This window comes from Ambystoma mexicanum, chromosome 10 (genome assembly GCF_040938575.1).
Source record: "Ambystoma mexicanum isolate Mex_15411 chromosome 10, UKY_AmexF1_1, whole genome shotgun sequence".
NCBI lineage: Eukaryota > Metazoa > Chordata > Amphibia > Caudata > Ambystomatidae > Ambystoma > Ambystoma mexicanum.
This window is the reverse complement of record NC_090932.1, coordinates 1643952402-1643969880: the sequence shown is the minus strand read 5'-3', so window position 1 is coordinate 1643969880 and position 17479 is coordinate 1643952402. Positions and strand designations below refer to the sequence as shown.

Below are 17479 nucleotides of genomic sequence, written 5' to 3'. Positions count from 1 at the left end.
ACCGTTGTCGACACACCGCAAGCTTGCCTGCCTGCTCACAAAGAGACTTTGGGGATTTCCTTTGCCACAGGATGTGCACCCATCTGTGTCATGACCCGTGCCAAGGCACCACACGCAGATGTCGTACGGATTGGTCAGCAACACCTTGGAACCACAATCGGAGCAGGTTTTAACCGCAAAATCCAAGGCGAAGATGTGGCAGCTCGCGAAGAGTTGAAAACTTTGCTGGCGTTCCTCAAGCGCATGGAAAAATGAACTGAGGTACGGGGTGTAGTGACGCAGAATATATACGATGCGTCTACGTCACGTCCGGAGCCCACGATCGAGCACTGAGTCAAGGCGGATCGGCGATTGTTAGGCAAGATTTTATGTTACTACTCCCTGTGGGAGACTACACCAGACTTGTCCTCTTGGCAATAGGTAACCCAACCTTTGGTATAAGTCCGTTCTACACAAGTTGGTAGAGTGACTGAGCAACCAGGCTTATCTCAATAGGGTTCAATGTGAGCTGTAGGGTTGTAACATGGAGTTTCACAGTGACAAGTATTCAAATAACACCTACACAAGGTTTCTTGGGCAGCAATGGGCGCGATTCAGATCAGCTGCACTTTGCAGTTTCAGCGGTTTCAGCTACTCGCAAATAGCACCACTGCGGTTCTTGGACACCTTATGAACTTTCCTTGCTTCTGGGGTCTAGCACTCTGAGGTGGCTCAGGCTTGGTCAGCTCTGCTTCGAGGGAGTCCGGAGGATCTTCCTGGAGCTTGGGTGCGGCTTAAAAACGATGCACTGGATTCTGGTGGTCCTGTCCCTCTGGCACTCGGTTCCTGCAGCAGCAATGGAAGTTTAGCCAGCAGAGAGGGGTTTCAGTCGAGTTCGTCTTGGGGTCGATTGGTCCCACCAACCCAAAAGGGAGAAGTTGTCCTTTCTGGGCTTCTCTAGTCGATGTCGAAATAGGAGCTTGAGCACTGCAGCAGGGCTTCACCGGGCAAACCAACGTTACACGAGGTGTAGCAAACTTCTCTTCCAATTTCTTTCTTCGGTTCCTTCGTCCAGTGGTCGACTCTCGTTACTTGCAAAAGACATCGCCTTTTATGCAAGTCGTTCCCATTTATTCGCAGCCTAGCTGTCACTCACCCAGCAGGGTGGCTGTCCTCCATTGCAGACAGCACAATGAATCTGAAGCAAACATTAACATGTAAAATGCCATCCATTGCATACAGCAGAAATGCACAACATGGGAATACTGGAGCATAGCAATTGAGAGTACAGATTTTCAGCATGCTATTTCAAAAACAATGTAATGGTAAGTGATTATACTTGCATTCTATATACATTTATCCAACAGATATATGACGTTGGTAAGATTTGACGTAAAATGTTGCAATAATGGATATACATTTAGAAACAGAAATGAAGCAGTAGTCTATAATGACAAAAGATGTGGGTCATGAAAAAGGCTAAATAATTTCAAAAATAAAAAAGGGCACCAGAGGAGCCAAACCTAGGTCACAATTTCCCTTGAGTTCAGAAAAGGAATTGTTTGTATGTATGTGTGAATATCTGAGCATTTTTTATTGCTTTTTATAATAAAAGAATAGACTTTCCATAACTAATATTTTGTAGATGTTTGCGCTTTTGCAGTTGTTTGTGAGATTAATTTACATAGCTAGACGTCTGTGTATGTCATCACTATAGGACAGTGGTCTTCAAACTGTAGGGCTGGCCCCCCTGGAGAAGGATGGCCAGGGGGTGCGGGAGGCTCTTTCAAAGGGGAGTATGGTGACTGCTTTCAATAGAAAATGCAAGCAGATATGGCATCTGGGGGGCCCAGCAATAAAACCTTTATCAAGAAGGTGGGTAGATGGGGCTCGGCATCAACATTGTTAATCAAAAGGGGGGGGGGGGAAGGGTCGGCTAAAAAGATTTGAATAGCACTGCTATAGGATGTTTAAGGTAAGCAAATGATAGTTACAATTGCCCCAGTTACAGCTGGCGTTTAGAGGGACTCTTCCCTATCTTGTAGCAATGTTATAGACTTGCGGACAATCCACGGCACACATTTGCAGCAGCCAAGGTATAAAAGGGCTTCATCACACGACTTGATCCATGCTGACATCTATCTCTTACCTGTCCACTGCTGCTGGGCTTATGTGTATGATTCCAGATGTCCCTGAGGTGGCTTTTGATCGCTCCGTGAATCGGGAATCAAGTGCTTTCATTGGCTCAATCTTGGATGGGGATGATAACAGAGAAGTGGGTGTGAGGGGGGTTGCTGCAGTTGCTGAGGTAGCGTTCACACTGTCAAAGAAAAAAGAAGCTCAGATGGAACATGCAAAGAAAGGAATAAAATGAGATAACAACAAGCAGAAACAAAGTGCTCAGGAACTAGAGGCTGTGTCTAAACAAGTTGCAATTGATGTAAAAGGTTTCGATCTGGGTAAAAAGACCTCAATGTATATGTGCCACTTCCTCCAAACACTCTCTGGAGATTCTACCGCCACATACAAGAAGAGTTTCTAAAACAAAGTGAGACTAGCACTGCAGCCACCAAAGCCATGCGCAAACATGCACACATCTAGTGCTGCAAATAAAATGCAATGTTTTAAGAGAAATTGATCAATCAAAGCCTTGAATGGCAGGGAATAGCAGAGACAGAGGAGGAGAAAGTTTACTCTACAGCATTCAGGGACTAAGTAAAGCATTACAATCCATTTAACTGAACAATATTAGCATCCATTTATACACAAAGCTACACAAAAGCCTAGGACCAGCGATGGACAAAAGAAATGAGTCCAGCAGTTTTGAGGCGCTTCAAGCACCTCACTGCAGAGTTCTGCCACAGGCTCTGGAATTTGGAATACATACAGATGGTTTGAATCAGTTGTAAAGGTTCAGAGACTAGCCTGGTAATGGTGGTGTTTGTTCAGCAGACTATTCAATGGGGCAAACTCAATGCACCCAGAAAGATCTTTCAGACTCGGTTTTCACCAATCACAGCTTTAGCATGCTAGCTCTGATTCAGTAATTGGGTGTTACATTGTTTAAACCTCCATGGTGTTTGTAAAGATCTACAAAGACATATTCCTCTCCATCCTCTGGCATCGAACAAGGTCACACATGATGGCTCACGGCAGTATTCCCGCTTCATCAGAACTTGGTCATTGCTTCACCAATTCCATGACACCTGGATCTCTCATGAAAAGCAGCTACAGAGGCCTCTACACATCTACATCTAAACCTCAACAAGCCACCCAGAAACGAAATGCAGTGCCCCTCCAGTGGCTCTCATCCATACACTGACCTGTCCTTGCTGGTCTTGTCGTCGGTAGGCTTTATGCTGCTGGCTGCAGGCTGCAGAGGATGTTTGGAAGTGCTGAGAGAATTTGTTACAGTGGCATCTAAGGACAAGAGCTGCTGATTGCTTTGAGAGGATAACATGGAACTGGCTAGCGACCCAGAAATTGGAATACTATTGAAGAAAGCTGTGGAAAAGTCACTGGGGAAAAAAAACAGACAAGATGTTTAGTGGTGATTTTAGGAAAGCTGAAGCATTTCAGAACACAATCTAGGACCACATTCCCATACTCACATAAAAGGTTCAATCAGTGGGTGTTGCTAGGTCTGGAAAAGATTAGGGGCTGCGCTAATGTAGGGACTTGGGTCTAGGCAGCCTTTTGGTTGTAGCCCCTGAGCTTCTATCTGGGGCTGCAACCACAGGACCCGGGGCTATAGCCCACTCAGCTCCCCCCCACTCTCCCAGCAATGCCTCTCGGTACAATCTTATGCAGTGGAAAAAATTCCATCTTACTTAAGCAATGCCTCTTCCTTGAGCCCCAAACAACTTGAAAGTGTGCAGTTATTCGTCCGGCACTCCTCATCTTTTCTTCCCTGTGCAGTCAGATAGTGGAGGTTTTGTTCTGTCATTTCTTCCTCCTAGGCTTCCATGGGTGCTCATACATCACAGTGGCGTCTCCTCGAATGAGATTTAATGCCACACATTTCCTTCGAATCCCATTTACCTACTTATCTCATTGACAATTAGATCCCTGAACCAGAAGACACCCTCCAAGAGAATCTGGTGACCTTTAATATTTGCACATTGAAATAAATCAGTGCCTTGCCATTATGTTGTTATGATGCTTTAAGAATCACTATTAAAACATGTTGGGTTAATTTCTGGAGGTTCTTTTGCCAACACCGAGTACCCTAACCTTTGTACAGTTGTAGGATTTCTTTACTTTTGTTAATAGTATCAGATGGACTTCATTAGAAGTCGTTAACCACTGCAACTCCTTTTCTACCTTAGTAGCTGTTAAGATGGGATTTCTAGAATCTGTCTTGGTGGACAGATTTTAGGAGGTCACCCTAGATTTCAGCAACAGGGAGCAACATTTTAGCCAAAACACAATCAAGGTAGGTGGGTGAGTAGTCAAGGCTTAGTCTCAGGAGTGTGTGAGTGTGGATAGGGGCCCTCAACAAGCCCACACAGAATAGCATACAATAATTCAATTTAGAAAGTCAGTTACAAAAATAAAGTTATTTATTTTAGGACTTTAGAACACACTAAAAAATGAAACTAGCAGGTAGTACTATAACACAACACTCTATAATACAAATATATATGAGCACCACTATGTTCACTTATTATACCTCATCAAATAACTCAACCAAACAAGGCTGGAATATAATGCAGATGCAGCAAATCATGGGAACCAATCACAAGAACAGTATCCTAACTTTAGAAGTCCAAACGCTAAGATGAGTGGAGCCTTGTGCCCAAAAGTCACGCGTTTCCAATACAATGTTTCTCACAGGTAAGTACTCCCTGTACAAAGGATGCAATAGGCTTGTGGTGGTAATTAGTTTTAAATTATTTAAAAGGTGTACAACAATGTACTCAAAGATAGGCAAGTTCTTTTCTTTCTTCCAGATCCAAGGCTAATCCAGAAGCAGGATACCTGACCCAGGTTCGACGACCAAAGGTGAGTGGAAGGGAGACAGGAGACAAAGGGACTTGTTTCCAATGTTATCCTACAGAGGGAAAAGCGGGAGGTCGGGAGCGTTTGGCCAGGCACACTGATGCTTCCTCACCTAGTGACTTCGATTTTTCCAGATATCATTGTGGATCGTCTGGGGGCTTGATCTTCCGCCCAGCTGCCCAGGAGTTGCAGGTTTGAGTATTCTCCCGGTTGGGTGCTATTTCCAGATGCAATCCCTGTCGGCAAAGAAATGCAGAATCCAATGATGCAGGCCTCCTTAGGACACTTCACAGGATGGAAGAAGGTGAGTTCCAGCGATGATCACCGTTTGCAGGAGATGGCAGGCATCTTTCCAGTCGTGGTCACAACTGTCCTACGACAGGTTCCACTGAAGATAGGAAGCTGGCGACCGCCAAAGTTCCAGACTCAATCGCGGAGCAGCAACACTTCTGGCAAGGTAGCCCACAAGAGCTGGTCAGTCCAACGGCCAGTCCAAGGACACTTGCAAAGGCTCCGAAATTAGGCAGAGGAGCAGTTCTTTGCCGGGCCAGACATTAGAAGGAATGCTGAGCCACGGCAGAATTATTTTTCTGGTCATCAACGGTCTGTCTGCTCTTCTTAGAGGCATTCTTGGCTCCAACATAGATCTGAAGAATAGCTGCAGAGGTCCTCCTTTAATCCAAAATGTAAGCTGGAAGCAAGTCCAAGTCCACGCACGGTAATGATCTGCACCATTCAAACAGCCAGTAGTTGTTGAATCGGGGGACAAATACTGGTTTCACACCCACCACAGAAGCAGACGTCTGGCACCAAGGATGCAGACTGGGACTAAACAGTCCCGCCCCCTTCCTGGGTCACACACAAAAGTTCACTAGCCCGCCAAAGCAGCAGCTTGACCTGGCAAGTGCATGACCTTATACAGACTTTCCTGACCTGAGAAGGTAGGAAGAAGGCCAAACTACAATATGGCAAAAGAACATGTGAAAATCTTGTGGCACGGCCATTTTAGGCCACGTTTAGTAACCATATGGAAAATGTGAACACTAAAAAGAATGCATAAATTGTATAAATATAATGGCTGTCATCAGCTAGATTACTTAGGAGTATTGCAACAATACATATGGGCAGAGACAAGCTCCCTGCATAACTTACCACTGGAGACTTACTAACCCCATGCAAAAAGGTTCTGCAGAACCGACTAGTCAACTCTAGACTCGGCCGGATAGTCAGAGGTTGCAGTTGATGGTTAAAGCACCACACCTGAAAATGTTTCCACTTGCTCTTGTAGCCCTTCAAGGTGGGCAAAGCTCTTGCCCGGGGCAGGACCTCCGACGAGAGAGCAAGGTGGTCGGAGTACCAAAACTGTCTCGGCCACTAATATCAGTTTGCACCGATAGTCTGAAGGTGTTTAGGGCTCGAGGCACCAGTGGAATTGTGGGGATTGCATACAGAAACTTCCCTTCCCATGGAAACGCAAAGGTGTCCCCCAAGCTCTCCGGATGGAGGAAGGGGCTGGCAAAGGTCTTGCAGAGACTGTTCTCGTAGACGGCAGAAAGATTGCTCTCTGGAGTGCCCCACGTCTGAAACAACAGGTGAAGTTGGTCATTGTGCAGTTCCCAATCGTGACAAGAGCGCAACTTCCTGTGGAGGGGGTCCGCCAGAGTGTTCTGAATCCCCGGTAGATGAAGCGGAATGAGAAACAGGTTGTGCTATAGAGCCCAATGCCACAGGGCTTAGGCCTCCTTGGAAAGCTGTGGGGTCCTCGTTCCTTCTTCCCTGCTTGCAGACATAAAACATTGATGTTGTGTTGTCGGTGTAAATCCGTACCATCTTCCCAATCAGGAGGGGGAGGAAAGACTTCAGGGCCCAAAATAAATCGCCCGCAGCTCCAGCAGGTCGATGTGCTGGCCCTTTTCCTCCTCCGACCAAAGGCCTCTGGTATGTTGGCCCTGACGGTGGTCGGCCCAGCCCTTCAGTAAAGCATCCATTATGACGGTGGTCTGATGGTCTAGCAATCTGAATGGGGTGTCTTGCACCAGATGTTCCCTCACTGACCACCAGCGAAGACTCTGGCTGAAAACCGGTATCGGAGCAATGCAGTTGTCCCAGGACCCTGAGGCTTGGATCCAGCGGGCTTCAAGGAATTTCTGCACCAGCCTCATGTGTAGTCGGCAGTTAGTGATCAACAGGATGCATGATGACAAGATCCCCAGTAGGGATTTGTAGTTGCGGACTGGCTATATTTGGGCGTTGCTGAGACAGTGCACCTTTTCCAGAAGAGCCAACACCCTTTACTCCGAGGGCTTGGCAGTGCAGGTCTGGGTGTTGTCGTGCTCCGACACACACACACACCGACAGACAGACAGACACGACAGCCCTTTCCCTTTCCCACAGGGATAAAAGGTGGAGCAAGAGAGCACAGCGCGAGCAAGGCAGGCCGCACAACGAGACGGCTAATCTACTCCGGCAGTTCAAGAGAAGGAGAAAGGCAGTGAGAATCGAGAGGGTGACAAGGAGAGAAGCAACCTTGCCCTTTCCAAACCAAACCCGTGAAACCTTCAAGGAGGAAAACATAAGCACGAGGACAATAGCTATACAGTCCTGCCACAGATGGCAACCGTACATGGGGCATGCCTACGCCGATAAGCTGGAGCCAGGGAGACTCTTGCTACTGTTGTACCAGCCTTGAGTCCAGATAAAAGGAAAGCCAAGCGGTTCATCACAGCCGGTGAGTCGATGGTATAACCGATAAGAACCAGGCTGTGTTGAATGTAAGTCGCAAAGTGGCATATTCAAAGAAGTTCAAAGAACTGTAAAATTGATAAAGAAAGACCAGCTGCAGAGGAGACTGGCACCACGTGCATGCTATCTCAAGAAACCCTGGTCTATCCCGTATTGATGAAACCACAGATACTAGAAGGCCTAAAGAGAGCCGCCAAGACAGGTCAAAGTGGTCATACAGAAGGTCTAGCAAAATCTCTGTACAATCGAAAGTCTTTGACCAACACTGTAAAGAAAGCAAAGGAAGTGAATCCCGCATCGAGAGAAGCAAGGGAAGTGAAGCCCGCATCAAGCAAAGCAAGGGAAGTGAATCCAGCAGACATTAAAGCAAAAGGGATTGTGAATAGCAAGAGTGAACCAGGCAAAGGGTTATGCATAAAAGGGTGCAAAGTCTAAAAGTCCCAAGAAACAGTGTGTTGATGAAAGTTTACCCGGCGGAGGGACGTCCACGTCGAGCTGTTTAAAAGACATTAAGATTTGTGAATGCGAGAAAAGCCATAGTGAACTTGGTGGAGGGAGGCTGAACTGTTTTGGGTAAGCCCCCAGATGAGGGGGAGCCAGGGGTGAGAACTGAACTTATTTTGTTTGTTATTTTCCGACCCTTGAAGGCAAGAGACATTTTAGTAAAAGGCTCCTGATAAGCTGAAACAGAACTGTTGACTCGTGCTGGGAAAACTTGAGTGTGTGCTGTGCTCCAAGATCCCACCTTACCACATGCTTAAAACGTGTGGAAGGGAGACCCAAGCTACCATATCCTGACATATTATTTGTGAATACTTTTTGCTTTTCCTGAAAACTACCCCACACCCTTTTAATTTTTAAGGTTTGGCAACAAGTTTTTCTTTTTTATTTGAGTCAACGCCATTAGGACTGCCTTATTTTTCATTTGATGATTGACGCTTGCTCCAATCTTAGATTTATGTTTAGATTAGGCATTTTTCCAACCTGCAAACAGTTTAATAAACACCCTTGAACTGTGATCACGTGTGTCTGTCTTTACTGTGGCCACCATGAGTACCTTAGCAGACCGCAGGCCGAATGGAAGGGCCTTGAACTGATAAAGTACTCCTGCCACCACAATGTGTCGGTAGAGCCTGTGTGAGCGGAGACTAGAGATGTGAAAGTAGGCGTCCTCGAGATCAAGGGACACCAAGAAGTCTCCTTGTTGCAGTTAGGGACCACACCTTGTGCAGTGTGACCATGCAGAACGTTTGTACTGCCAACCCCCTGACTTGTTACGCAGAGACTTTTTCCTTGCCAGGAAGTAGCGGAAGTATACTCCTCTGCGCAGCGCCTCCTTTGGAACCTTCTCCACTGCTCCTTTTAGCTGTAGAGCTCGTACTTACTGTGGCAAAGGGTGTCGCAACTTTTCTGGTTTGTGTGCAGTAGGAATGTCCGGTGGATAGTCCATGAACTGCAGCAAGTGGCCCTGCTGGAGGAGGGATAGCATCCATTTGTAAGTTGTGATGTTTGCCCATTCTTCGACAAACTTTGACAGTCGTCCTCCCACCAGGGTGCTGGAGCGGGAGGACCTGGCCTTGGGCTGGTCATGTCTGTTTGCTGGACTGGCCTTTAGATTGTAAGGAGCCACGTCGTTGCTGTGATCCCCTGTAGAACTGGGGCTCTTTCCTGTACTGGTCTCCTGACAAGTAGAGTCTTGTAGGAGGAGGAAGATTGGTACGTGGAGCGGTTATCCAGCAAAGTCCTGCCATAACGTCCTTTTACTGAAAGAAAGGACTGGCACCTTTGCTGTAGCATGCCCAAGGAGCAAGCAGTTTCTGTGTTCGTTTTTATGGACTGTAAGGCTTCACTCACCTTCTTCACAAAAAGGGCAGATCCATCAAATGACATATCAACGACCCTGGACTGGACATCAGGTTTAAAGTCTGTGGCCTTGAGCCAACCCTGTGTCAGAGCTCGGAAGGCTGCTCCAGCTCCTTATGCCCGTATTACGGACTCAAGAATGGACATGTCCATCAGGGCTGATAAATGCAGGGTTAACCCAGCCGTTCAGCAAGTAATTCAGCACTTCACTGCCCTGTTCCTTCAGAGTTGGAGGTTGCCGTGGAAACGGGCTACGAAAGCCAGCTGTTGCCAAGGAGCCGTTTCCATGATTTCCCCGTTCAAAATGCATCATGTGATCCAAGCCACCAATGGACGCTGAGCACCTCGTTCTCTGCAAGGACTCAAAAGCGGCATTGGCTCGCCGAACACTGCTTCTGTTTTTGAAGTTAGCTCCTGGCTATCCTTGAAGTTCTGACTGAATATCCTGTGCATCTCTGACCTCGGCTTTCGCTTCCATCGGATTGCCTGTGTCTTACGTCTTGTTTGGTTGGAACTGCTGTGTACCGACCCCTGCCTACGCTTACACAGATTGCCTCTGCCTTACATGGGAGGGTGATGTAATGGGGCACGATAATTGATTGTGGTGGTGTGTCTGTTCTCGAGGTGCTTTGAGGCCAGTCGGTCCATGTGCTCACCCAGATGTCAAGTGTGCTGCAAAATTCCCCACCAGAGAGAGCTTCCCCCGCTGGGGAGTGTGTGATGTCTTAAGGTCAGACATTTTTTCAACGAACTATTCAAGGAAATAACGACCCTGTTAGGAATTATACATTGTATGTGCTCCATTTACCACCCACAAACAAATGGGATGGTGGAGAGGACCAATGGCCTCCTTAAAAGCAGACTCTGCAACACCCTAAAAATGTATTGAGTGTACAGCCTGCCCCTAGCCCCGTTTCATCTGTGCACACAGCCCAGTAAGGACCACCACCTGTCCCCTCACGAAATAGTGACTGTCCGATGCATGCAAACATCCGTCACCAGTACGAAGAAAATCAGATGCTCATACAGTGGCAGCAATTCTGGGGCAAGAATTCAAATAATATCTGTCTCAACTGACACAGGTAATAAAAAGTATTGCAAAACAAATGGCTCCGCCATACACAGAAGACGCACAAGCATCAACTGCACCACAACCTGACACCACACCCGTGCAAACACTGTTACCGGGTGAAATGGTCTGTCAGATGTTTTGTGCGAAAATGGAACAATCCCAGGTTCCATGGGCACTACGAAGTTGTGTATTCTACCCTCCTTGCGGTAAAGGTGAGGGTGCTCAGGTACTGGATACACCTCTCAGACATTCGCAGGGACAAACCGGACACGACACCAAGTGTCCACATGGGACAACAGACAACTACCTCAATAACGTAGCTCTATGCTGTCCATATTAGTGCATTTGAGAAGATACAGAGTACATGCATTGCTGCTAGAGCACAAGCTATGTAAATTAAATCGCTCGCTCTCGCTCTTCCTTACCCCTTAGAGCCCCCCCGTTTTTTCAAATTCTACAGGTGCAACGAAGATGGAGGTGACACCACTGAAATATTCTTCGAACAGTGATAGAAGAACAAGTTACTTACCAACTGGTAATGTTCTTTCGACTGGATGTTCCTCCAACATATTCCTCATCTTAGATGTATTCCATCCAGCTTCAGCTGCTTCGTAAATGTTTTCCCTCGGCAGAGGGCGCCGTGAGTCGATGTCGTCGAGTCGAGGTCCCTCAGAGGCCTCCGTCGAGGGTGACACCATCGGGTATACAAGTAGCACTACAAGTAGCACGCGTGGCTCCCGTTGGCCTCAGTTCTGTTTTTCCCCTCTTGCTTTGTTGTATAGATAGTGTAGGTAGCCTGGTGTCACCCTTGCGAGAGCTGAAGTGGCAATAACCCGGAAAATCTACAGAGGGTAGGATGGGAGGGCGATGAGGAATACGTTGTAGGAACATCCAGTCGAAAGAACGTTACCAGTTGGTAAGTAACTTGTTCTTCGAATGGATTGTGTCCTCCAACGTATTCCTCATCTTAGATAGACTCCCAAAGCAATGTAGAAAGCTCTCTGGAGGAGGGAGTAGATTTTTATTATCATTATTATATGGCCGAATATAGCACTGCTTTATCAAAAGCAAGCTCTTTAGACTGAGAAGCATCCAGACTATGGAATTTAGAAAAAGTGTGCAGCGATGACCAAGTTGCTGCTTCACAAATAGATTTTATGGCAACACCTCTTTGAAGGGCTGTGGAAGAGGCTATGCCTCTGGTGGAATGGGCCCTTAAGCCTTCTGGTGGGTCTTTGCCCGCCAATCTGTAGCATCTGAAATGCAAAGCACAATCCAACGTGATTTTTATTTCAAAATCTTTTTATTGGCATTTTAAGATATACATTACATCAGTGACAATTTCCCTTCCAAGTGATTATCTCCGCCATTCTGCAATTATGATACATATTCAATTATTTCCTGGAAGGAAACATCCCTCAGGACAACATAACAACATTAACTAAACATAAACTGTCTTCATGTTCAACGATTATGGAGTCTGTAGCACCTTATGTCATGTTGGTGGCCTGTCCATGTCCCTGTAGGTGGGAGACGGGTGGGGTTGGCATTCTTTCCCTTTGAGACTCGTCACCCCCTCCTTTTTGTTGTGAGCTATGCATTTCTTGCGGCTGAGTGCTGTTCATCACATTTCTAGGCCTCATGGGGGCATGTCGTCGGATGGTAGGAACATGTCTCTCACCACAGCTTTCCATGCCTCAAATTTAGCGTTGGTGTCCCCATCACCCCCCACAGTCCCCGATCCCCAGGCTTCTGTCTCTGCAGCGTCCATCACTCCATTTCCCTTTTCCACCTCATGTATTGGGGGCCTTTTTTGGACTTCCATGACATTGCCACCTCCCTTTTTGCTAGTATGCATGCCATGTCCATCACCCGGACAATATGTTTTATTTTGCTTAGCCTGGGGTATGTGCCCAGCAGACATTCCTTCATTGTCCATTCATATAGGGTTACTCCGCCCTTCTCAGATGCTTGTTTAACGTTGGCCCAAAATCTGCCCGCTTTTGCACACTCCCAAAACATGTGTATTAGGCCTGCTTCATCACTAGTGCACCATGAGCAGCGTGCCTCTGCCTGCCGTTTGAAGCTTGCTACCCTTTTTGGGGTCATGTACGTTCTGTATAGCACGTTTGCTTGTATTAGCCTGAACCTGGCGTTTCTGGACACTGACTTTGGGAATTTCAGTGCTCTCTCCCATTCATTATCGGATAACCCCTCACCGATATCCGTCTCCCATTTGGTCCTTAACGTGGCCCCGCAGGGGTTGGGCCTATCGTTTAGCTGCGCATAGATCCTCGACACTGGCCTCCACCCGTTGCTCAGATTGTACTTTTCTGTCACTAGGGGGGTCGTTGCTAGTTCCTCTGGCCAGCCATCCCATCTCTCCTTAGCCTCGTGTCTGAGTTTCTGATACCATAAGAACTGACCCGTTGGTATACCCTCCCTCTCGTGCAGCGATTCCAGATCCCTAAATTCTCCCTCCTCGTACATGTCTCCCCAGGCGTATATACCCCATCCCTCCCATTGCCTAAGTATGTTAACCACGGCTGTAGTTGTTCTCATGTTCGCCATTATTGGCAGATCAGGGGAGTAGGGGTTCTTTAGATGTGTGATGGTCTTGACTCTTTTCCCATACCAGTCTGCCCAGTTTGGCCAGTAAGGGAGCTCCTCCGGCACGGTCCGGGGGCGCCCATATTATCTCCTTGAGATACATGGGTTTGACAAGCTCACTCAGTAGGCCAGTTTCATTAGTGACCTCATCTGATAGTCATTTAGTGACGTCGCTGAGTTGGGCCGCCAAGTAGTACCTTTCAAAATCCGGAAGTTGTATGCCCCCCTTATCGTAGGGGAGGGTTAAAACATTCAATGTGAGTTTATGACGTGTTTTTCCCCATATGAAGTCTCTGACCTGAGCTTCTAGCTTTCGGAAGAAAGGTGGCCTGATGTAGTGGCAGATGGTTTGGAAGAAATATAGGTAACGTGGCAATATAATCATTTTTGCTATCGAAGCCCTTCCCATCATCGAGAGTGGTAACCTTGACCAAAATTTCATTGAGTTGTGAAGCCCTTGAGATACCGCCTGTGTATTCTGCTCGTGTGCGAGTTCAGGCGTGTGTCGGATCTTGACCCCCAAGTATTTAAACATGTCCTGCTGCCATCTTATCCCAACCTGCGGTAGGCTGTCCATTTCTACCCCCCTCAGGCCTGCCAGTGGGAACATACAGGATTTTTGTCTGCTAAAGTGTATCCCCGAGTACCGTGCAAAGTTATCCAGTACTTCCAGAATTGTAGGGGCGTTATTTTTTGGGTCTGTTAGGTAAATTAGGACATCATCCGCATATAACGAGATGACGTGAAACCCCCCACCTACTCTTATTCCAGCGTCCCAGAATTGTTTCCTTATATAGATAGCGATTGGCTCCAACCCCAGTATATAGAGCATGGGGGAGAGGGGACAGCCCTGTCTGGTGCCTCTTTGTATATCCCAGGCTTCCGATACCCACTTGCCCGTTTTCACTCTAGCTGTGGGATTGTTATATAATATCTTGACCCAGCGCACAAATCCCTCCCCGAATCCGAACTCCCTTAGCACCTCTATCAACCACTCCCAGTAGATGGAGTCGAATGCCTTTATGGCGTCCAATGACATCACTGCCATCTGTTCCTGGCCTTCCGCTGTGTGTGCTAAGATGTGCTGTAGCCGTCGCAAATTGGCAGTTGTGTTGCGGCCAGGCACAAAGCCATTCTGGTCCTTGTGAACCAGGCAGCCTATTACTTTGGACAATTTGTTGGCCAGGATGGTGGTCAGTATCTTACTGTCATAATTCAGCATTGCTATTGGTCTATAAGAGCACAATCCAACGTGATATGGTTTGTTTTGACATCGATTGACCCAATTTCCTTCCGGTGTAGCCAATGAAAAGTTGATTATCCACTCTAAGCTTTGAAAGCCTAGAAATGCAAAAGCTTAGAGCTCTTCTCTGATCCAGTCTATGCAATCTTTCCTCCTCCTTACTGGGATAAGGCAGAGGGTAGAACGCGGGCAGAATAATTTCCTTTTTTAAATGGAAATCAGACACAACTTTAGGCAAAAATGAGGGCTTAACCCTCAATACCACTCTGCCCCTGTGAAACACAGTATAGGGTGGCCCAGAAGACATTGCCTGCAATTCGCTCACTCTTCTTGCAGATTTCAATGTTAACAACCTTAATGGACAAGTGTGCAAGCGTTCAAAAGGGGCACACATTAAAAACTTTAAAACCAGGTTAAGGTCCCAAACTGGGACTTGGAAAGGGTAAGGAGGGAACACATTAGTGAGTCCCTTTAAGAATTGTGGTATCAAAGGAATTTTAAAGTAGGAACATTCTTCTGAAGAGCGCTTGAAAATGGAAAGCGCTGCAAGATAACCTTTAATGGTCCCAACATTTAGGCCTCTATGCCAGGGACAAGAGAAATGACAACACTTCCGGGATAGAACATAGAAAAGGATCAACATTCTTTTCTCTGCACCAGTTGCAAAAGAAATTCCAACAGCAACGGTATGGAGATTTTGTTGCTGGCCTTCTTGCCGAAAGCAACACCTCCATGACGTCATCTTGTAGGTCCCAATCCTTGTATCTCAGCCTTTCAGATACCAAGCATGAAGGTTGAGAGTCTTGACCTCTGGATGGAGAACCTGGCCCTCCATTTGTGAGAGAAGGTCCTCTCTCTGAGGAAGACTTAACAGAGGACAGATGGATAAATCTAGAAGGTCCGAGTACCACGTTCTCCTGGCCTAATCCGGGGCAATTAGGATCATGCGGTTTCCGAACCGTCTCAATGTCCTGATGACTTGAAGAATGACGGGAATCGGAGGGAACGCGTATAGCAGTGGGAAGTTCCACTCTACTACAAACGTGTCCCCTAGGGCTCCTCTTGGGGAAATTCCCTTGAGCAATACTTTTTGCACTTCTGGTTGATTCCGGTCGCAAACAAGTCTACTTGGAGGGTTTCCCCAAAGGGTGAAGATCTCCTGAATGACTTCCTGAGCCAGTTTCCACTCATGGGATACCATGCTCTGCCTGCTCAGTGCGTCCGCCGTCATATTCTCCTTCCCGGCTAGATGAACTGCCGTTAAGGAGATTCCTTCTTGAATTGCCCAATACCAGAGCCGCCTTGCCTCTGCACAGAGGTAGCCTCCTACACCTCCTTTTTTGTTTAGATAATGCATGGCCACTGTGTTGTCCGTCATTTTCCCTCTGAAAAGCCTTCAGCGCTAGTCTGATTGCTCTCAAAGCTAAAAGGTGATGTGTAGTTTGGACTCCGATTGAGAGCAACGACCGCCGATTGTCAGATCGTGGGCCTGAGCTCCCCACCCCATGAGTGAGGCGTCCGTCACTACTGTAATCTCCGGCCAAGGTTGCCAAAAATGTTCTCCTTTTAGGATGTTCTCTGTGCAAGTCCACCACAGAAGATCCTGCCGAACCTTTTTCGGAATCTGAAGGATATCTGTCATTTGACCTGAGAACTGGGACCATTGAGTCTTTAGAGCCCATTGAAGGGATCTCATCCTCAAGCGTGCCTCTGGCACTAGGAAAATGAGGCCAAGCAACCCGAAGAAGTTGTAGGCCTGGAGATTTTGGGCATTTTGGAATTTGGAAACCATCTGAAGAATGTCTTGAGCCCTCAACTTGGGAGGCAAGCTCTTTCCCAAGGATGTGTCTAATACAGCCCCTAAGTATTGGAGCTGTTGGGAAGGTGTTGTTTGTGACTTCTTGAAATTGAGGGAGAAGTCCAGTCTGTGGAGGAAGTGGCAGGTGCCTTTCAGATGATCCAAGGCTTTTTCGGCAGAACGTGCACTAATCAACCAATCGTCCAGATAGGGGTAGATGTGAATCCCCCCTATCCTGAGGTGCGCTGCCACCACTACCATTAACTTGGTGAAGACCCTCGGGGCCGAGGTCAACCCAAATGGCAGGACTCAAAACTGATAGTGTGAGTCGCCAACTACGAACTTCAGGTATTTTCTGTGCTTGAAATGGATTGGCACATGAAAATAAGCATCCTGAAGGTCCAATGACACCAACCAATCCTGAAGCTGAAGGGCCTTGAGGATCTGAGAAAGAGTGACCATCTTGAACTGGTCTTTCCTGTGGAGCTTGTTCAAGCCTCTTAAGTCCAAGATGAGTCTCAGTGCTCTGTCCTTTTTGGGAATCAAAAAATATGGGGAGTACCATCTCTTGTTCCTCTCCGCTACAGATACTGATTCTATAGCACCTTTCTCCAGCAGGGTTAAGACTTCCTGCTGTAGGAGCGGGTCTGGAAAAATCTAAGTGGCTCTCCCTAGTGTATTGCTTTGAGATTGCGTTAGAAAAGGGAGGCAGTAACCTTGGGCTATTATTTCTAGAGCCCAAACATCTGAAGTAATGGCTCACCATTCTTGCAGATGCTGTGACAGCCTGCATCCCACAGGTGTCTTGTGATGCAAGTCCTCAAAGTGGTTTTGTGGTGGTTGCTGTGGCCGCTGATGGTAAAGAGGCTGCAGCTGGGGCTGGCTTTGCACGTGTTCCTCGTCCACCATGAGAGGCCTTTTTCTGGCCTCTTTGACTGGCCATTCCTCTCGCCTTTCCATATGAGGAATAGTAACGATAGGATTGTCCCCTCCAAGATTGTCCTGGTGCACGAAAAGGCTGAGGTTGCCTAATAGCAGCTCCTAAAGACTTGGCAGCTGCTTTTGAGGTCTGCAACCTCTCAAGGCTCTCATCAGCCTTGTTGCCAAAAAGGTGAAACCCGTCAAAGGGGATGTTCTGGTGCGAAACCAGACTTCCGTAACCACGCAAATC

The 17479-nt window shown here is 47.2% G+C and overlaps 1 protein-coding gene across 1 annotated transcript in view; it reads right to left on the bottom strand.

Moving 5' to 3' along the window:
• Window positions 1-17479, bottom strand: part of HIRA (histone cell cycle regulator) — a 1376152-nt gene that overhangs the window by 722778 nt on the left and 635895 nt on the right. Inside the window, exons 14-15 of the mRNA XM_069620059.1 lie at window positions 3303-3497; window positions 2129-2299 (exon numbers count right to left, since the gene is read on the bottom strand). Of these exons, the coding sequence (XP_069476160.1) occupies window positions 2129-2299; window positions 3303-3497 (366 nt within the window). The remainder of the gene's footprint in view (window positions 1-2128; window positions 2300-3302; window positions 3498-17479) is intronic.